General features: G+C 39.4%; 1 protein-coding gene across 3 annotated transcripts in view; it reads left to right on the top strand.

The window, feature by feature from the left end:
* The window catches only part of ASPG (asparaginase), a 49,306-nt gene extending 31,979 nt beyond the window's left edge, over window positions 1-17,327 (top strand). For 2 of the 3 annotated variants that reach the window (XM_030031524.2, XM_030031509.2), the window contains exons 11-16: window positions 714-809; window positions 1,706-1,869; window positions 8,231-8,317; window positions 14,737-14,836; window positions 15,159-15,217; window positions 16,895-17,327. In XM_030031524.2, coding sequence (XP_029887384.1) covers window positions 714-809; window positions 1,706-1,869; window positions 8,231-8,317; window positions 14,737-14,836; window positions 15,159-15,212 — 501 coding nt within the window. In that variant the 3' untranslated portion in view covers window positions 15,213-15,217; window positions 16,895-17,327. Of the gene's footprint in view, window positions 1-713; window positions 810-1,705; window positions 1,870-8,230; window positions 8,332-14,736; window positions 14,837-15,158; window positions 15,218-16,894 lie in introns of those variants that run through there. The other variant, XM_030031516.2, reaches the window with a different exon arrangement.
* The last annotated feature ends 5,376 nt before the right edge of the window (window positions 17,328-22,703 follow it).

Here is a 22,703-nt window from a genome sequence, read left to right as displayed (position 1 = left end):
ATAATAACGGGTAAAACAGCTTAATTGTACATGAAATCATAGAAGGCTGATACTAAGGAAGCAGTACACAAGTGTAATGTGTGGTGTTTAATATTAGTCCTTCCCAATTGGAAAATCAGAAAATACAGTATTGGTTGTAAGATGCAAGTACTTGCTTTTCTCTTGGCTAAGTTTCAGGGAAGATGGGATTTTCAGTAGCTAATGAATACTGAATGTATGGTTCTTCTTTAGTAAGCGTGAGAAATGGGAGGATATTTAGGGGGCCTATGGGGCTTGTCAGTGGAGGTTTGGAAGTACAGGTTATACAAATATCTGAGGAGTCACATGAATAAAGTTGATCCAGTCTTGAGGAGACTGGACTATATGGTCTGTTCCAACTCCTACTAGTGCTGTTTCTCTTACTGGACTGATGTGTAACTATGGCAATACAGAGATGGTAATTAGTGCATGCACCTTAAATGGTATATATAGATATCAGGTAATTGTGGTGTTGCCAGGGAGGAATATAAATCTTCATGGATGTGAGACCCACAAAATGTAAAATAAACATGAGACTTCTTTCCTTCCAAGAACTAAATGCTACCAGCTTTAAATAACCAAATGACTAATTTGGAAACTTTACTTGAAAGAAAGGGCAGTGTTTTTATGACTTGGACATCAATCACATTAGAGGAGAGGCTGATATTAAATGTTTAATTTTGTTTGTTTCTCAGGAGTTAGAAGCTGTAAGAGATGCATTAATTCCACCTTTGGCTTGTGCTGCAGCTAAACTGGGTGACATAGATGCACTAAGAGCCATAGCAGAAATGGTAATGTAAAATTAACAGTTTGTACAAAACATTAATTTTTAAATAGAGCTGTAAATGACGGGAGGAAGCTATGCTGACTGGGAAGCAACTACCTAAGTCTTAGAATCAAAGTGCTTTGGCCAATACAATTGGTCTCTAGGCTACTCAGTCTTTGTCTTTCAAAACTGGTATGTTCTTTCCCCTATCTGGTTCTCAGCTGTTTACATTTTCTTTTGAACTGTGAAAGTACAGGTAGATTAAAATGCAAGTTCTTATCTGCTAACTTTGGAACACTTTAAAATGGTTTGTGCTGCTTTCTTTCGTTTAACTTTCTTTATGCATATTCATAGTATCCAGCTTTTGCATGTAAATCTGTCATGATTAAAAAAAAAAGAACTTGAAAATTACATTTAAGCAAAACACAGTGCAGTGCTAATTCAGGATTTTTGGCTCTCCCTATAGCTCTAGCTTGGGTTATACCTGAAAAAAGAAAAAGGCATTTCCCTGTATCATCTTCTACACCTTTTTTTTTTTTTTTTCCTTCCTCTTTGCCTTGGTTTACCCTACTCTTGAGACTTTAGTAATGGGCCTCAAGAAAGGATAAATATGTATTGAAAAAATAAACTAAGGCAAGTAAAATTAGCGGACTATAGGCACAAAGCAGCTGTATGGTGTACCGCAATAAAGTGCGTATCTGAAGGGGCTCTAATGAGAATACGTGTAGAGGGGGAACATGCAGAAGGTGAAATAAGTATCTTTACTGGTGCTAAAAAAACACTACAAGATAGACTTTAAGTTTGACAAGCTTAACATTTTGGTGGCAGAGTTAAAATGTGTTGTATGCATCTACTGTTGTACCAATAACTTAAAGTGCAGCCGTTATCTTTCTAGCATGTGAAGGATCTGTCCTTTTGCAGGGTGGGAACTTGAGCTGTGGAGACTATGATGGCCGAACTCCACTTCATATTGCAGCCTCTGAAGGGCACTTACCATTGGTTGAGTATTTGTTGACATCTGGTGCAACTGTTTATGCTAGAGACAGATATGGATCTACCCCACTGATGGATGCGATCAAGTTCAGGTAACAAAATTAATTTATACACCCCTGTACGTAGAGTTTATAAACCTTCTATTATTTTGGATTTGAAGTCCATCCCTGTGGTTTGGTCTTGTTTTGTCTCAGCATTTGTGTGTAAATGACAGCAGTTAAAATAACACAAACACATCATTTCAAAGGATGTGACTAGCCTAAATCAAAAGATTTTTTAAAATAATATGAAATGAAAGCAAACAACTTGGTATGCATGCAGAGTTTTAACATAAGATAACTTATTGCTGCCTTCCTGCCTAGACTTGGTCCATAATATCAGTACTCCACTCTTTGTTATGAGGCTTCCTTATAAAACAGAGCCAAACTGATCACTCCTTTTGACTGTCAGAAGTGAGAATGCAGGACCAAGGGCTGTCTGTTTTCTTTCTGCCCTCCCCTTTCTCATCCAGACCAGACTGTTTCAATTGGCACAAAATATACCGGTAGGTTGACATGTTTTAATCTTTCCCTTCCACCAGTGCTTTCCTGAGTGTCTTGCTGGATGACTGTTTTTTTAATTTTTCCCTTCCGCCCACTCATAATTATATGGGATGGCTGCATGGCTCTGCCTGCTTGTGGATTTCCTCTTCCTGTTGTTCTGGATGTCAGCAGTTCTTGAATGGCAGTTATGGACGTGCAATTTACTGGTCTTTTCCATGTTGTATAGTCCTAAGGAGTGGCCGTAGCACAGAATATAAAAGTTATCAGTTATCAAAATTTAATTTTAAAACGCTTAGTTTATATAGCCTTGGGGATTCATAGAGCCATTGGTCTTCTAACGTGTTAGAAGCTGCTTGCCCTAATCTCTTCTTGTTTCTTTGATCCACTTTCAGCTCCTTATCTCAAATTCAGTCTGTATGATGGCAGGAGAGAAGCTTTTTTTCTGTAAAGAAGCTTGGAATGATAATATTTTCATGGTCTTCATGGATGTCTGTCCCCAAATATTCCTACAGCTTTCTAACGTTGACAAGTTCACCTGGTCTGTCAGGCTGGAGTTACCTCCGTGGGAGGTCTGACAGTCCTGGTTTTGCATTTGCTGCAGGAATGTCTTGAAGGCTTTTTCGGTGTCAAAGACCAGATGTAGAAAACTTAGCAAGCTCTATTAACTTGAGACTTTAGGTCCTGTGTGGCCACACTGTGCTATTGCCATATCTACTGCATGGTCCTCTATGGCTTTGTAGTTGTTGCTTTATCTCATGAATATGTAAGCCCTTCAGTGGCAAACCCTTAAAGTCTTAAAGCAAAAACAAGCCCAACAGCAAATCAAACAAATAACCCTGCAGTTGAATAGAGGTGGCTCTGGTCCAATGTGAGAAAATGCTAAAGCATTAGATACCATTAGATGTTCCTGCAAATCAGGCACCTACTTTTTTTACCGCACCCATCTACCGCCTGAGGAATTTCACATGAGCTTGTTGTTTGGATTCCTTAGCATTGCCACTCCTATATTAGACTCCTACTATGACTCTTAAGCTCTTTAAAATTGCACACCCATTTTGATATAGGGAATTGTAAAAGGAAACTGCACCATAACCATTTTCAGTTTCTCTTTTTGTTTCTACTGTTTGAATGAGAGGAAGAGTTGACTTAGAACTAATCTCATAAATGTGTATTTATGATCTGCTGTGTACTCACACTGCATTTCACGCTGATAAGCATATAAAGGAGAATGGTAAAGACCAGACAGCTGTATATGTGTGTCATTAGATATCCACTAAAAAGATTTCTGCTACAGAAATATTTAAATTCTATTTATTAAACACTTGCATGCTGAAAGTGAACAGATTATCCTGATGCAGTGAACAAAGTTGCAGAGAGGGAAGGGAGAAAACTGATCTTAATGAGCAGTCAATGCTTTAAACTGTTTAATATTGTAACTTCCTCAATTTTACTGAATATTGCATCAGCTTAATCCCATTTTCTGAGAATTAGTATTTGTTTAATTGCCATTTAACTGCAGTACAGTATCCACTCATCTTAAAAATAGCTTTCTTCCAGTCTTTCTGTCACATTTCTCAGTGGCTTGCCTTTTAACCTAGCATGCAAACCTATATAATGATGACAGATTTCTCTTTTCCATTTAATAATTTGTAAAGATGATCAGGAGTAATGTCTCTTCTTAAAAGCTTCTTAACATAGCACTGTCAGCTGGTAGACCAGCAACTTGATCTATATCAATGATAGTCTTTTAAATTTTTTTACTTTGTGACACTTTCTTTGTTTCTTTAGATGGTAAAATGTGGAGTCCCTTTCTAAATAAGAAATAAACTACTGTATTTCCGCTTTTTCATTTGTAACTCTGCAATTTGTGTGTAGTCTCATTCACTTTATGCGTGAAGCTGAACAGACCACTGTTAATTTAGGCCAGTTGCTTGATCAAAATTAGTAGCATTCCTTTAATTTCTTAGAGTACCCTCAAGGGATAATTCATTTTCAAAACAATAGAATAATATTTTTTAATGACAGAAACTCTCTAAGCAGGAAAATGTCTTGAATAAAAATTGTGTATATTTTATGTAGTAAAAGCACTTCCATTTACTTGTAGAGCAGTGGTAAAAGGTTGAAAATGGGGAGTTGCTCATATGGTGCTGTGAGAACATCAGATTAGAGGCAGTAAAATTACCTCCCACGTAAATAAGAATTTAAATACTTGATATTTTGCAAGGTTACATTTACATTACTTCAGGAAATCTAAGGCAGAGTGAAAATCTAACTACCACTGACTTCAGAAGTGCACTGAAGCCCATCCTTAGAGTATTTGAGCATAAAATTCCCACTGATACCATGCAGAAAACCAAACAAGTGAAACTAAGCTGATTCTGCCATAATCATTCCGGTTGCTAGGGGAGCAAGCATTAAAAAGAATGAAGCCAGTCAAGTTTGGATATACATTACACCTGCATTTCTTTAAAGAGAGTTGGTGGAAGGTGTGCACCCTAAGGCCCCAATCCTGCAAACTCTTACATGCGTGTTAATTTCACATGTGTGATTCATCCCTTTTGAAGTTGATTCACTTTTAATAAGTGTCTGCCAAGTCAAGGCCTAAGATGATACGTACTGTACAGCACCTTGATTGCTGTGAATCCAGAACCCTCGTGAACTGGTAAAAGTCTTTATCTGGAACTCAAACTTTGCTCATAGCAGTGAATGTTGAAGACCACACTGAATCATTTCTTTTGCTATTAATCATTTAAAGTATTAGTATACATTGGGGGTTTTATCTCCAGCATTATCAATTATGGAATCTAGCAGGGAGGAGACACTAGGAATACTTTTTGTCTATTTGTTTTTTCCTTCAGAGAGCAGATGAATGACAGTGGTAATATCAAAAGGCTAACTTAAGTAACATATGCAAAATAGCATTGTTTGTGTAGCCTATATCTGACCAAGAGCTACAGTTTGGTAATGGAGCGCACTAAGAAAAGGGGGAGTCATGAACAGTTCACAGGTGACAATAGCTCCTCATGGTTTTGCTTATCAGATGGAGCTAGACTGGACAAGCAGCTGTGCATCCCAGACTAACATGGTGATATTGGCATTCCCTCTGTATCTTGAACTTTCATTGTCCAGCAGTTGCTCTGCTCTTTGGTTTTGTGCTGTCACCTTAGAACGGGAATTGCATTTGAACCGTTCCCAAGAAGTCCATGGCTCATGACATCAGCTGAACTTCAGATCAGCTAAACTGTGACCGTTGTGAGGCTTTTGTAAAGCTGCAGGAGACCAGCACTTAAAGAAACAACTTCTAAAGACAAATACCTCTCACGTGCCTAAGACATAACAGTATCAGAAAATTCACTGCCAGCCTCTTGAAATATGAATAATGCTCTTGTGGTAGGTACAAGACAGCAGAAGTGGTACACTGGATAGGGCTTAAGTTTCTGCAGAATGTAGATACTGTTTGGGTGCAAGTAGGAACAAGCTGTAGTGCAACTTAACCTCCCGCATAGTTTTTATGTTGAGTGATGGGAATGTGAGAGGTAGTCAGTTTGCTTTCTTGGACGAATCTGCTCTTCAGAGTCACAGTACTAAATTTAACACTTTTAAGTTGCATGTTACTAATTGTCCCTATTCTTCCTCTCCCTTACCCTTCCCTTAAGCAGTGGTATACAACACTTCCTCTTCTTCCCACCATACTGAGAAACATGATTTTGAATGATTCCCAGTCATCAGGACACTGTACTTCTATTTAGAAATGTTTTATTGTAAGCATTTATTGTAAACACTGTTCGTTTCAATGCTTAAAGTTTTATTTTATTTCAAACCACTTTTTTTTCCTCATTTAAATTTGCTGTATTAAACACATGGGGTAAATGCCCCCAAATCTGTCTCTATCCAAGATTTATAGAGTCCCACTCAGAGTAGTAATAGCTGTGCGGCATAGGTGGGACACGAAGTCCTTTCTGGAGGGAATCTCGCTACCAGTGAGGAGTAAATAGTTACAATAGGGGAAAAGAAAAGCCTTGCTCTTCCCTGGAATCCAGAGATGTGGACTTCATAGGGGGGAGCACATTGAGGGAAGATACCACACAACATTACGTGCTTTACTGCCTTTTATCTTTTAGTGCTGTCCCATAGCATAGCTTTTAGTTTAAAAAGCGCTAGTTTCATGCTGTGATTTCGACTATAAGGTGGGAAATGAGGAATACTTCAGGGCAGTCGTTGGACAGTAAGCACATGGTCCCTATGTTCAGTTCTGTACCCAATGTGAGCTTGAGTGAACAAACATGTTCTACTTTAATCTATTTTAGGTCAAATTTCTTTTCAGCTAATTACTGTTCTACTTAAGACTGAACTAAAAATTTCATACATGTGGAATTCATTCTTCACCACAGATTGAAAAATAGGAAGCCATGCCATTATTTTCTGGCTCAAGGAGATGCTTGTGGATGACTAGCTATGCCATAAGGGAACCACCTGAGAAAATATTTTAGATAACTGAAAAAACTTGTGACAGAGAAAGTTGGGGGTTTTTTTGTTGGTTGTTTTTTTTTTTTTTTTGAGGCTGTCAATTGAAACAAAGTACAATTTTAAAAAATCTGTCTGGTAGGTTAAATAACCTATGTTTGGAAAAGCAAAATGATTCCTATAGCATCTCTACAGTTCTTCGTTTAGATTATAAATTAAGATCTTACATGAAACATAGGCTTACATAGGCTTAATATGGATAACTGCAAAGTAACTTCTCATTCAAGATGGAGTTTCCTAAAAAGAGGCAGAGGGATTAGATAAGCAGTTTAGTCCAGTTCTAAAATGGAAAGGCCCATGGCTACCTCCAAGAAAATGCAAGTGATTAAGCAGAAAGTGTATATGATCTTATTTTTTTATTTTTAATTACTACAGATGAGGTTTTAGGTACTGGATTGGGAAAGCCCATATATTTCCTATTACAATGATATGCCTAACTCTTTATTTTGAAGTGTTACGGTATAGCAACTTACTTAAAAGAGGAACTATGCAACTATTCATCATGCTCTTTCTGGAGAAAAAAACCTGTGTTTGGATTTGTAAACTAGATCATTTGTTTAGCAGTGGAGCACGCTGTCACCTCCTTTTTGAACCTAGTTCCAAGCCTTTCACTAGGTCACTTGTGAAAAACATATTTTGCACATTTTTCATCTGTCACGTTATTTTCTACCCACAACAGTACCTTTAGGGACTGGCCTTTTCCATAGACTTTCTCAAGCTTCTGACTAAGGTATAGGAGTTGGCTGGTAGTGCTTAAGTATCTATGTGTTCCTTTATCTCAAAGGAAAGGACAAGGAAGACCTCCTAAAGACTCCAGGTGGAAATAAATAATAAAGGTATTGGGAAGAAGGGGTTAGGAAAAGATGTGCTTTTGTGGGACATTTGTAAGAATACTTACCATAATTTTGAAGCCCTGAAAAGCTGATTAGCTTCTACATTAACCTAAAGATTCATTGCTTATTGCCAAGACATAAGTTTTATTTAAGACTGATATATATGGGCATTATATTCTGTAAAATACAGGAATGATGCTATGTAATAAATGTCCTCACTGTTTGTGTGTATTTCAATCACTGATATTTCAAGCGTTAAATTAAGCTAGCACTAAGATAAAGAAAATAAAAATTCTTTTAAGAGAAAGGGATGCATCCCTTTCAGAGCTGAACTTACCACTTCCATGAGCTTAGTGTGTGAATGATTTTTTGATAGGGAGGGCAGATCTGTTTACTACATCTGTCACCTTGGAGAAGATTCATTGGTTCTGTGACGGTGGCAAATATCGTATAAGAACTTTCACTGACTGTGTATATTAGTAATGCTGGATTTAGGGGAAGAAAAACCTACTGGTCAAGACACTTTCTCTGTTTTTTCTATTCCTTTCATAAAGGCACGTACAAGTGATTAATTTGTTACGAGAAACGGGAGCACACCTTTCAGGCCATGACTTGGAGAACATTGGAACAATACTCTGCAGGTAAATGTGATAAGGTGAGGTGGCTCTAAAATCGGGATGGAGGGGGATGGTTTTTCAGAAGAGACTTGCAGAATTTAGAACAGTGCATAGACAACTTCCAAGAAACAGTTGGGTCCCTGGCACATGACGTGGCTACTTCTGTGCTAGACTAATAATGAGGAAAACAGTGTAGAGATGAAATTAAGAATCAATTCTGTGTTGGAGCACCAGTAACTCAAGAGAGCTCCGAAGTAGGCAGTATTGTGGGGATAAGTGAACTAGAAGCAAATATAGCTCATTTTTTCCAAGCACTTTCACTGAGGAAGGGTGAGGAGGAAGCTGTGCAAGGTGTCATTTAATAGCATCTCTATTTGAGAATAAAGCTGCACATATTTTTATTTCTTTAAATCCACTTTTCCCATAGAAGTGAATGGCTTCTACTCCAACTAGCATATAATATCGTTCTTAAAAATAACTAAATGAAATAGACAAATAGGTTTAACCCCAAAACTTTTGAACAATTGCTCACCATCTCTATATTTAATTTTAAGAGGCTATAATACTCTGCTAAAGCTGTTTTTCCATACAGTTGCTTTTAATATATAAGGTGGTTTAATGATATGGATATATATTATGAAAAGAAATAGATCCTTGATTTTATTTTTTCCAGTACTGGTCCTCAATTACAAATTAGTCTGAAAATTGTGAGGTTTCATGTATTTCTTAAAATTACTTACTGTTTTTACTTCATTTCTTCTTCTCTTCTTCTCAAAAACAAACAAAAACACCCCCCAAGTACCAGCCTTTATATCAGGACTTGGCAGGAAACCATGAGACTTGTAGGGACCAGCCAGTGCTGTATATTGTCTACAAAACAAGGTCAAGCTAAAGCTTATGTGTGTTCTGTATAGAGACTGGACTCTGTCCTTTGAGTAGTTCTGGAATCAAGAAATACTAGCAGGAGTGTTTCCATTGTCATACCCAGTCTCCTCTGAGCGTGTTAGTAAGACTTTTACCATGACGTTTCCCAGGGCATTGCAAGTGATAGGACAGAACTAAACCCTTGGTTTGTGTAGTTTCCATCTGCCAAGAAGGCAAGGGGAGTGGCTTAGGGAATGACATTCCTCTGCAAATTAATTGGCCCCTTATTTAGCCCTGGTGCCACATGCAGAACCAGTTTGGCTACCTGACCTGGGAGTAGTATGTCAAAAAAAAAAAAGAGGAGAACAAGGGTCCTTTAAACAAAACGTGGTTCTGATGCAGTTTGTTACAGCATTTTAAGGAATATCGTACACGCTGCATCTGTATTGCACGATCTCCTGATGTTCAAAGCGGATATTTTGATAATAAACATTTAAACTTGCATTGATGGTAATAAGTTTAGTATAAAAACAATGTAAATCTTCCAAACAGAGGGCAGGAACGCACGTGCGTGCAGAGGCTGAATGAAGACTCGGCGCAGAGTGGCGTACTTGGGGTGAGAGGGGAAGAGGTTCTCCCACCTCAGTGCGGGTCAGGAGCCAGGGCTGTGGTTCTCTCCCGGCCGGCAGCTGGAGCAGCAGCCGCAGCCAGAGGTATGCCCACTGACAGACGTCCTGCGTGGCCCATACCAGATGCACAGCCAGCCTGAGGCAGCGGTCAGGCTTCGAGACAGCGCTGAAGTGTCTGTGAGCGGTGGCTCTTCCTTACGCTGCTCCTGCAGAGCTGAAGGGCTTTCTTTCCTCTAGCTGTTTTAGGGGGCCTGGCATAGTCTTTTGCACCAAAGCGGACTTTTTTCCACAGAGCGTTATTCAGGTGCCTAAAAGTTATTAAATCGGAGGTACTGGTGTTTGTCCTCCTGCCAAAATGTCTCAGATACTTCTTTGGGAGTATCCTCAGATGACCTGACTGATACACTCGTTTTTCCAGCATGCTCGGGCTCACTTCTCAGTCCTACCTCTTACCTCCTCCTCTTAAGCCGCCTTTTTGCAGGCACTGGCACCTTCGTGGTAGTCAACGTGTTCACGTGGTCAAGCTGCTTATAGAACAAGCTGTTGATAACATCTTCCCTCTGCCTAATTCGAACTATTTTCCTACATATCTTCTATCTTGTAATGTGCCTTAAGCTGCAATTTGTACCATTTTGAATTTGTCACCAAGGCTATATGTCAACTTCTTGGGGTTTAGAAGGACAAAGCTGCTTGCTTTCTGATAAGCTCTGGGTTCCTGCCCATAGGTAACCTAACTTTTTTCTTCCAGAGTTCTCTCTGAATTAGAAGCTATAATCATGTTTCCCCCCTTGCTACTTACCTGTCCTCAAACAAACTGGCTTTCATAGAACACAAAAATCACTGTTCATGGTCTTTTAATACTGTCTCCTCAGCTTCCTTGTGTTTAGACTCATGATTTTAGAATAGAATAGAATAGTTCAGTTGGAAGATTTTGGAGATAAAATAAAATCAATGTGCTCCTTTGGCATTGGTGATGTTTGAGAGGGAAAGGAGTACCAACCAGAACTGAGAGCTGGATGGTATCAGCGGGAACTCTTGTGTGGGAAGTGGAGATGCACATAGGTGCAGACAAGATGATCTAGTTATTAAATCTTTCATGGTTTCATTTGCTGTTTCTTTTTCTCAGTGAGAGGGGTTAGTCTGATTTTTAGAATCTCTTTATTGATGTTTTGTATCTGGTTCATGCCTTTGTTTTGAAATGAGAAAGAGATCTCAATGTTAGTAATCTGTTAAAAATGCCAGAATCTCATCTCATATTGCAGTAGTATTGTCATCTGTCTGCAAAACCAAACCATGATGAGATAAATTGGGATGCTCAGACTTATTCTGAAGGCTTGTCAAGTTCTGGAGTTGGTAAACAGTTGTTTTGTGTTTGTTTTTTAAAGGAAAAAAACCTGTCTAGAGATACTCTGTTCAAGTCTGTACTTCACAAAATTAAATAGGGGCATAAAGTCAAACCAACTTTCTCTTTCATATTCTTAGATTTCATAAAATGATATAATATACAAGGTTGCAGCCTTTCAAAATCGGCAACTTTCAGAATAAGATGACTCTTCAATTTAACATAAACTTGGGGGGTAAGCTGGGGGAGGAAAGATAAATATGCCTCTGCAGGAATTAGGACCAAGCTTCTAATGCCTGCTATCTTTCAAAGTCTGTTTTTCTCAACTGAGAGAGATGTGGAGATACTAGCTAAGAGCAGCACTCCCAAATGTGTTCAGGATAGAACAAACCATGCCTTATGCTGGACTTTTAACTTGCTTTTTGAGGATCTGAATTTTAAAAAAAAAAAAAAGGAAGAAAAAAATATTTTTCTCTTCTGTCAGGGTGATGATACACCTAAAAAAACCACCACCAACAACAACAAAAAAAAAACCAAACAAAAAAAAAAAACCCAAACTTTTTCCTGATTGCTTTATGTAGACACTGAAAAAGGAGAATTGCTGAAAAAACAGAGCTTCATGTCCCTGGGAAAGATGAAATCCTAGTACCTGAGGAAGCAGGAGGGAACCCCAAGGTGTCATTTCGCTGTACTCATTACTTCCCAGATCCAGAACTGCATTTGCCCTTATCCTTCTAAACCCTCAGAGACCTGAGCAGCTTCGCTCCTGGTACCTTGACAGTAACAGAGCACCCCTTAAACAGCAGCTCCTGTAACTGAGTTAGCTTGATGCTAGTGTGACGGGAGGCACAAAATCAGAGACCATAATTGTATTATCGCTATTCTTGATATCTTAGCTCTGTCATCATCATGGCTACATTAGCCGTGCTGAAACTGTGAAATGGGTACATAATAATTTTTTCTATATGTAAGAGTATTGATAGGCAGCATACCTGGGATTATCTGCTATAAAAGGTATCAGTAAGAGTTTAGTAAAATGTGTTAAGTAGTTCTTTGTCAACAAAGCAGGTTTTGAACATCCCGATAAATGTATATTGAAGTTCTTTTTATTCCATTTCATGATACAGAAATGATGGGCTTGCTGCTTAGACGATGCACTTGTAGCTGGAATTGCTGGCATAAATACCTTTGAAAAAAATACAGAGCAAAGGTCCCTATAGTGTATGTTGAGAAGTCCTGCGTATATATTTGACTATATGGAGTATGCTTACAGTGTGTAAAGGAAATACGGATGCGTATGGCTTGGCTACAATGATCTGGAACTGAAGAAAATGTTTTGTGGTGTTCTTGATTATAATCAATTTAGTGAATAGAAGGTATCTTCTATTTAGAGTGGTATCTACATTTTCTTGCAAGCTACATCACTTTTTGTTCTCTGGGTCATAGTCTCCATAGAATACATTTCTCACTTGATCAGTAAATGGCTGCTGCAAAACTGAAGATACTTCTGTGTATTTGGATTGCTCTAATGTCACCGAAGGAGACCACTTCACAGATTTGACCTCTGGCAATGTGGGTTAAATTGCTCTTTCTGAACAGGTGCTATTAGGCAGTTACTTTTCAAGTAAGTGCAGTAGTCCTTGTTTGTTGTTTACAGTGATGCTAGCTGAATTTCCCTGGGTATGTAGGTTGGTAATATTTCTAAATTTGCTGGTCTTTGCCCAAAATGGTTTCCGCTTTGCACGCAGCTGAACAGTGTTTGGAAAATACAGTGTTCTCCTGTCCAGTGTTGGAGATGCTTCTAACTCTCACTTGCTAGGCAGGCTGTGTGTTTGTTTGTCCCTTAATTCTGGGACCTTCCAGTGCCAACAGCAAGAGACTTGTCTTTGTAAATAAAGATAATTCTTGTGTTCCAGAAGTGGCTGCTAAGCAATTTATTCTCTGCTTTACTAATGCTTACACTTTTTCTTTATTAATGTTTACTTTTTCCTGTAGTTTCGTTAAGGACTTCCCACTGAGCTTCCTGTTAGACTTCCTTTGCCTTCCTCTGATTCCTTATTGCTTCTGAGGGGCCTCTTTTTGTGATGGCATTTTTCATTAGTGATCTATTGATCCTTTTCTTCATGATGTCACACTGAAGCACTGTTAAACCTCATAGCACCCCACTGCCACTTCCCTGTCCCGCAAAGGCCCCAGCCATAGGTCTTCTGCCCTGTCTCAGGGTTGGTGGGGTTGCATGGAGGAACACAGAGACAGTTTCTTTCCCTTTTCGTGCCTAGTCCCTGGGACTGCTGCAAGCAAAAGCCTCTCTCCGACTTTCTCCTCAGACTGCTGCAATTAGAGGCTTCCACTCCCCTGAAAACATTTTTTCAGGTACTTAAGAGATTTAATCAACAACAGAAGTGATTTCAGCCTAGCAGAGAAGTGAATGTTGCACTCCTGCTTTCATGTTTTTTTCCATAAACTTACCTGACTGTCTGCCCTTTGCACCTTCCAGCCTTCTCCACTCTCCACCAGGTCTGCCTGCCTTGGTTTTCATACCCAGGAGCCCGTCACCATTCTCCATCCCTGCTGCCAGCAGCATGCCTTTCCCCCACAGTGAGCACTGTTTAAGGCAGCAAACTCTGAACTTAAGTCTGGGGAGGGTTCCCCCTCTCTTAATGAGATTCAGCCTCACTTGATGATTATCGGCGTGGTTCTGCTGAAACAATCTGTGAGCGCATGGCAAGCTCGGGTCTGAAGCCTGACAGATGTTGGTATCTTGAGAAAAGTGAAGGTAGTTGTTCAGCCTGTCCACAGGCTTGGTACAGACGGTCATGCTTTTGCATATGTACAGGCTGCTAGCCCTTCTTTTACCAAAATAAAAGTCAAAAATGAACATTAAGTATTATGGACGAGACTATCAGCAGATGTGCAAAGAAACAATCTGGTGTACATTCCTCTGAAAACTTTAACTTGCTTATTTGTATATGATTCATTTTGATCCTTGCTATTGCTTGTTATACATGGCAGATAGAGGTCATCTTTAAAAAGCTTTTTTTTTTTTTTAAGTCTTACAAATTATCTTATAAAACTCAAAAAAATGTAGCTGTTACTGTCCAAATGATATCATGTAAATATGCTGTCATAACTCCTGATAGCAAACATAGTTACGCAAACTTGTGAAGGGGGTTTCCTAATGGTTTTAAATAGGGCATGCTGATTGCTAGAACATCTGCTTGTGCTCTCACTTATTCAGCTGCATCTTGATTTAGCTATTGCCCTCCCCCCAACTCATTTCATGAGATAAATATTATGTTGTGAAATATGAAACTGCATGACTTTTTTTCCCCTTTGGTCACAGTCACACCCACTATGTGAAACTAACCTGTTGTAAGTACTTATAGCACAGCCCTATTAATTTAAGGAACTGATTCATCAAGCTGTGTTGCTTGCTCAGCTATTCAAAGTTGTTGTAATAGTGTTCCTTTACTTACCTCTCTACCCTGGCAGCCATGTTGAGCCTGTTCTGGGTCAGCATTTGGCTGCTGAGCTAATTGACAGGACCCAGGAGCACACTGAAATGGACTGAAAGATTTAGAACCGATATTAATTAATTTTTTTTCCAGCCTTACAGCTAAAGGCGATGTGGATGGGCTGTATGCCTGGTACCTAGCTGGTGCAGACCTGAAGCAAACTGGTTATGATGGCAGGAATCCCCTAGAAGTAGTAAGTGTGCATACGGCTGTACTCTGTATGGTATACTAGCTGTGTGAGTAATAACGCACGCTGTCGGATAATATTAGTTTGGGAAAAGTAAATGCTGCTTTGGGGACTATAAACCGGATTAGAGTTTGTTACAAACTCAAGTCTGGTGCTGTTCTGAAGTAATAAATTGTTGGAGCCAGAATTTTCTCATCTATGTCAGAGGAATTAAAATTTAAATTGGATTTTAATTATTTTGTGGTAACATACTCTTACTTCCCACAAGTAAGTATTTGCATGTCCTGGTGCACAGGATGGCAGGATTTATTCATGTTTCTACTTACAGGCAGAGGCTACAGGGCTTAAGGACGTTCTTGACTTCTTTAGACAAAAGCAGTAAAGAAGGTAAAATCTCATTTTCAAGTGCTAGATTTCTGAAATGTATGGATCAGCATACACGCATATGAAGGGGGATTTTGTATTTAAGCCCTAGTTCACCCTGGGGCGTCTGGGTTCAGCTGCCGTCCCTGCCTTAGTTTCTGATAAGACTCTGAGCACTTTAATCCTTCTTCGTAGAGCAGGGCTGATGTTTATTCCTCTTTCTGCCTGAGCCTGGAAGTGCTTTTTTATGGTGCGTTCCACAGTGTGGTTCTGAACTTGGTTGGGAATGTAAAAGCTACTAAAATAAAACCACTGAGGGCAACAATGTCTTGTTCCGTTGGCCTGTTGCAATAAATTGCTCCTCTCTCTCGCTTGCATTAGAGAGGAAATGCCTTTTATCGGGCACTTTGCCAGGCCTGGTTTTCAGGGTGCTGTGCCCACAGCACCGGAGCGTACCCTTCTCCAGTAGAGCTGTGAGGCAATCGCAGCCATTCGGCTGCATAGCCTCCCACTCGGGAGGTGCTGCTGCCGTACCTACAGCATTTCCACCTGTGCTCTCCCTCTAGCTTTTCATGGAACACTTTACACCAGCCCATCTTCTAGGGAAGCGTAGTCAACCACCACAGCAAACATGGGGCAGATTCTTAACAGACAGGAGTTAGTTGTACTACACGCATAGGCTGCAGAAGGCTCCCTTTCTGCAGAGAGCTCTGCCGAGGGCTTCGTCTCCCTCCGGGCACGGCACAGGGCAGTGCCGTGGCCTCCCTCTTACTCGGACCTTAGATGTAGCTGCCTGGTTCTCTCTGACGCGGACTCCCAGCATGAATCTCTTCTGTGCTGCTAACGTACAAGGTGTGTTTCCCTAGCTGTGTGCATGTGAGGCGGGTGTGAGCCTCGTGTTCAAAGCATCAGATCTGACAAGTCTCTCTATAAGAAACTTGTTTGGGCGTTTGACCTTCTCCGGTGCTGTGCTGTAACTGGAGACATTTAAAACACTTCCCATTAATTTCTCAGAACTCCTTTCTGATGCAATACATTGTTGATTTAGGTATCTCTTCTCCAATATATTGGCAAGTCTAATCCCAATTTAAATATTGGGAGGAGATGATCTCCTTTAATAAAATTAACACAAAATTTAGTTAAAGGTTTTGCTGCATCCATGGCTACCTTGTCTCTTGTGTGTCCCATTTGATCAATGAGAGTGAATTCATGTGTATATAAGTGGGGAACTGCAAGTGGAACAATAGCATTTTTTCATCACTGTGTACTGGTCTAAATGAACATAGGACAGAATCAGGCATTTTTTGCTTTCCTGTACAAGTTTTGGGTTTTTCTTTGGTTTTAGCTGATACAGAAGGATTAGATAAAATCACAGCCTTGAGCATTTAAATGGGAGTTTTCCAGTGTCCAAGATGAAGATGCTAAAAATACCTTCATAATATGGGTTATGTTGCAAAGGGATTTCCATTTTCAGTGAAATATGTCTGCAAAAGTCACTCTTCTTTTGTAAGTGGGGAGTGAATGTGTTAAATCTTCAACTCCTACATGGATCATCTCTTAATTCCTTTGGACTGAGCCACCAGTAGTGTAGGCACTTTGAAGGAAGTCTTCAGTACTGCATAAGAACTTGCTTGACAGGCTACAAGGCAACAAGATTTTGGATACTGCCTAGTTCTAAACATCCATTTTCTCTTTCTCCAGAGGCTGTAGGAGATGGTCACTCCTCTTCAGAAATACCAGCTTTGAACATTAATGGTGTTAAGCTGTTATGGGAAGAAAAGAGGAAAGGAACAATGGTAACTGCACTTGGAGCATACAGGAAAGCTAGAGCTTAGAAATATTCTTTATTTTGGATCACATTAAATTCTTACTGATTTTCTGAAAATTATTTGCTGCTTTATCTTCTAATCACTTTTTTTGAAAATAATTTTTTTTTAAACAAGTGAGGCTGGAATGTATTGACTTTACTGTACAAGTTCTGTTTTTAAAGAGGCCTTTTGAATCTTCTTATGTTAAATCAATGAGGACAGTATTGCAGGCATAGCAAACGGAAATGCTGTGGTGAATTCATACCACGAAAAAACAGTGGATTGTGCATTTCTGGGTTTCAACTAATAAAATCTCTGAGGAACAATGTTGGTTTCACTTTGTCTGTTTTTTGCAATGGCTTTTATCACTTCAGTTGCAATTACAGCAATTGTGAGTGTCAGTGCAAACAATTGAATCAGTCATGGGCATCTGCCTGCAGTTGTGTACTAATCTTCACCAATGTGTCACTATAAAACCTCACTTAAAATGAGTAGGAGGCAGATGCCATAAAGCATGTTTGTGGGACTGTCTAAGTGAATTGATTGTTTTGTTTCTAATAGCATCTTTCCCACATCCTGACCGGAATATAATCAAGATTGCTACATGCTGGACACATAATTCTTTGGACTGTAAATGTGATCTCAGTATTAACAGACCCCAAGTTTAAAGTCCCAACACTTTCAGACTAAAGAAAAGAGCAGTATGTATCTTTACAGCTGTGTTTGCCCTAGAATATGTAAACGTAGAGAATACTTCAGGCAAATGCATGTACTGGAGACGGCAACTTTTAATTTCACCTACAGCTTCTGCAATAATCTATGTGGATTTTCTATCTGCTTCATCTGAAGGGAATCTTTGAAGTGCAGATAGTTTGTTGGGTTTTTTTTTTTTTTTTTCTTTTTTCTCTTTATACTCTTCAACCTTCCCACAGCTATCCTTATCATGGAGAAAAGCTGCATGGACTACTTGCTGATCCTGCTAGTATTAAAGATTCCCAAGGTATGTTGCGTATCAGATCCCCCATAAAACAAGGTAACTGCATGTAGTCTAAGGAAACGCTGTATACACTCCAGTTAAAAAACAAAACAAAAACATAAAAATGCCCAATTTTTTTTGTTTTAATGTGAAGAGTAGTGCACCTCTTCACTATGGTCACAAAAATTACAACTATGCTGTCTCATTGTTAAATAATTGATGTTACATAGCAATAAACATGCTTCAGATTGAAAAAAATTAATACGGAATTAAGTAAATGAGATGTAACATCAAAAATCAGGTTTCAAATTCATCACCTTTTTGATGTCTTATCTATAAATACATAAAGGTGATGTATGTAACAAAGTAATGTTTGTGAAAATTTTTATGATCAGGAGAAAAACCATGCACAGACTCTTCTTCCTATGGTATTTAGACCTACTATCTTAACTCTTGCCTAGTCAGTAGTCTAAAAGTTTATGCACTGAACTAGAAAATCCCCTGATAAGCTTCTCTGCAAGTGACTTTCTTGGGCTTGGAATATTTCCCTTTTTTTTGTTTGTTTTTTTAATGATTCTCAGATGCAATGATGTGTCCATAGCAGCATCCATTCTTTATTTCTGTACCAGCATGACTGCAACATATACAGAAGCATCAATATTTTCCTTAAACTTTTCAATAAAGGCTCATCTGATCTACAGAAAACTTTCTAAACAATAACATTCTTGTATGTCTAAACTACAACATCCATCTAAAGTACAAAACATACTTTCTTTTTCTTTTGAACAAAGAATGGTGTTCTGGTGTGAATTACTGAAATAATAGGTCTCAACAGTAAAACGGAAGGAGAGGGAAGAAAACAGACAACCATTTTCTTCCTGCATATGAGCCAGATAGACATGAAGGACAACATTTAGAAATGTGATCCTGTAAGAAGACTTCTAGTTAGAAGCTCATAAAACTAAAATGAAATGGTTTGGGTCATGTTTACAGTGAGAATAAAGCAGTGTTAGCTTCTTTCTGACACCTTTACAGAAATATATATCCTATTAATATGTTATCTTGCATACGATGGTGTTCCTGCAACTTTCTAGAAAATTTGCAATTTGCCTTATAAATAGACATGTTTTAATGTCTATAACATTATATAAATAGACAATGTTTTAATGGCAAACACTTGAATGCAAATTTAACATTTATCTGAGAAAGAACTGGATCTCTTTTATACATGTCAGAATTTCATTCAAGAACTGTTAACAGTCTGCAACTGTTAAGAGAAACCATGTATAGGGTGCTGTGATTTAAAAAGTGGCAAGAATCACCCAGTCAAGGCCAGAAACTTCAGCTCTTGATTTGGTGTTGGGGACGAACTTCAATAATGCTTTTGAGATCCTGTGTTTGTCTTGTTCGTCTAGAACACCCCTTGCTCCATGCAGTGGATTTAATAATCATAATTATACTCTCCATGATAACTCCCAGTCTTATGATGAATCTATTTGTGTGCAGTAACCCTTAAGCTTTACATAGTTACTGGTCAAAAGCAAAATCTTACTATTACTAAGGAATGAAAATGGTACCTATTTGTTTCAGTTACTGTAGGTAGCTGAGTGTCTTTCCTTAGTTAAAGTATGCTAGGCATTCCAGGGGCAGCTTAATGTTTTTCAACATCCTAATTTTTCTCCTTCAGATTATTCCTGAAAAGGTCAAATATACTCTTCTTTTTATCCAGCAATCTTCTGCTTGGTAAAGGTTTGCAGATTAAGCAGCCGTACAGGGCCATTACTAATGCAAACATGCTCATTCTATCGCTGGGACTAGCTGCGGGTCCATTTCGTAACTGTAACAGCTTTAACTCCAGTTGCCCGTGATGTCCATGTACCCTTTCAAATCTAGATCCAATTATAGTTTGTTAGATCTAGGACATACTGCGAGGATCACCTGCAGATCAGTGCTTGATATTTTATACACTGTACACATTGGAATAGCATGGTAGAAGCTGGATAAAGTTAGTTCTGCATTTTTTGGTGCAGAAAAGCTTGTGGTATTTTTTAGTATCGGTCTTTAATGCTTATTGGAATATAAAGATGACATTTCAGTTTCTGTTAGAAAACAGCAGTGCCTCCCATTCTTTTCCAACCTCAGTCTACTAATGCAAGTGTTTGGGCTGTAGCTTTCCTTGCCCTGCAAAATCACCAACATGTGAAATGCCATGCCAAGGAAAGTGCACAAGCTCCTGAGACAGCTTGCTAGCACGTAAGTGTCAGAGAGGCTGCTGCGAGTCTGTTACTATCCTGCTGTACGCAATTTCAGCAGTGCCTACAGAACAGCATAAAGGCATAATTGATAATGTGAGACTCATAGCTGCTGCACAAATGTTGGATTTATTTCCAGTGCTGCATCTTTTAAGTTGCAGCGATGTTCTGGGAATGAATGCTGGTGCTGGAACCTCTGCTGCCTCTCCATGGAGGAGACGCTATGAATGCCTCCTGTAAAAGTCAAACATTACATCAATTCTACAGCTTTCTTCACTTGAAAGACAACACCCAGCTTCTACTTTGTTTCTTTTTCCTAATGATCCAGCTAATACTGCCAAGGGATAGGGACTACTTGGCCTATGTCAGCACTTCTCATAACACTGCAGAAAGCAGAGATTTGCACAACTAACATTTCCAAGTTCCTGTCTGATTTGAGTTACAGCTTTCCTTTCCTGAATGCAACCACTTTCTTTTTTACTGATGTCTGAAAACATTAAGTTTCTGTTTGGAGATTCTCTTATAAAACTTTTGTGATGGAAGGGCATTCTTAATTATTTGAAAAATCAGCATGTGCTTGCTCTCTTATTGCATGTCGTCTTGGTAAACTGTTAACATCTGTCAAGGCTGGCTCACCCACTGACAGATTGACTGTGTCTGATCAGTACTTGCTGAATTAAATCAGCTATTCAGCAAGCCTTCAGTATCTGCTCGCTCTTCTTAAATTGCTAAGTAACTCCAGTTCTGCACATCTTAACTTAGAATTACTATACTATAGCATGTCTCAGTTGTCTCATACAAGGATTTTGGTGTTCAGCAATGAGTGATAATGAAATCCCTCACCTGGAACTAAACTCCTTTATCCTCCTTGAATCGGAGCTTCTTTATTTGCAGTCTTCTGAATGGTGTGATCTACTGGGATTCTTCCAAAAAGATTGTGATCTAGTTGGAAGATTCCTCCATTTTTAAGGTGGGTTCAAGTAGTGAAATGACCAAGGAGGGAAATATATCCCTTGTACATAGAAGACAAAACGTGCCCAGTGCCACTCACAAACAAAACATTAATGGACCCATAGCACGATCAAATTCCGCCATAGGCGTAATCCCCTTCTCCAGGTACCTGTGCCGATCCCTGCATAGGACCTACTGCAGCAGTGTAAGAAACAAAATGGTTCTAGTTTCCAGCATCACAGTCTGTTAGATCACTGAGATAAATCTGAAGTAATTGTATGATGGGTGAAAACAAGATATTATAAAGCACTGATCAAATGTGTGCAGCATATGTCATCACAAGCACTGCTGATACGTTTGTGTCTCTTCCAAGTGGACTCTATCAGCAGTATAATCATCTTCTAGACTAGTAAGACTAGTCTTTCCATGGTTCTTTAACAATGTTTTATGACACCGTGGTGCTTGATTGCATGGTTGTAACAACACTTTCATTTTAGTGACTCTTTTAGAAAAGCTGCTAATGTAGAAAGCTTATAAGATATGTAAAATACTCTACTGAACCATACAAATGAATCTGTGGGACTCAGATGTTGCCATCTTAGATAGTCCATGAGTCAGAATAAAATCTGGTACTACCAGATTTATTATTTGTGCAAAGTGTCTACCTGAAAATGACTTTAGAAACTTCATTATACATACATTTGTTTACCTGTGATCAGCTGAATGGGAAGAGGCAGATGCCTGCATCTCAGAAGTGTAGCTGAGACAAGTATCCTGAATCATAGCAACAAAACGAAATGTCTAGCCTACACCGCACAAAATAGCACTCCTTAACACTGCTCTGTTTGGAAGAGTTGATATGAATCACATGGTCAAAGGATTTGGTCCTTGATGTCCAAATCTATGTTGATGTCTGACCAAAACTGCCACTGGCATAACAGGAGGATATGAGAAATGGGGACCACGACTCCTCGTAGGCTTCGCTGGCAGGGAAGAGGCAGTGCCCCTTTCCCCCTCACCCAGCCCTGCCAAGGCGTGCCTGTTCGGGCACGCTCAGCTGGTGCATATCTTGCGCACTCCCGCTGGCATTTTGAGCTCCACACTGGCACCTCCCTCCCACCCCGGGATGCTGCACATCAGAGGGAGATGTCAGCCAAATCCATGGGAAGGTGCCAACCAACAACATCCTGCCGCTTCGCTCTGCATCCTCCTCCGTACACAGGCACTGCCAGGCTTCAGCAACGCGTGACCTGATGCGTGGCACGTTGCACGACGAGACAGGAAAAGGCCGAGAGATCGTTCCCTGTCTTGCAGCAGCAATAAATATCACAATAATAAATAACCACACTCTCAAGCCACGGTATTCCTTCACACCTTCTCAGCTTCAAAATGGGACCAGAAGAATGGTGGCCAGGGGAGATGTTACCTGGCCAGAACTGCCTGCTTAGTAGCGTATGCAGCATTTCTGAGTACAGATGAGCCCCGTTAATTACATGTTTATGTGCACAACAAATGTGTTTCTT

This window comes from Aquila chrysaetos, chromosome 2 (genome assembly GCF_900496995.4).
Source record: "Aquila chrysaetos chrysaetos chromosome 2, bAquChr1.4, whole genome shotgun sequence".
Taxonomy (NCBI): domain Eukaryota; kingdom Metazoa; phylum Chordata; class Aves; order Accipitriformes; family Accipitridae; genus Aquila; species Aquila chrysaetos.
This window is presented reverse-complemented; position numbering and strand designations above follow the sequence as displayed.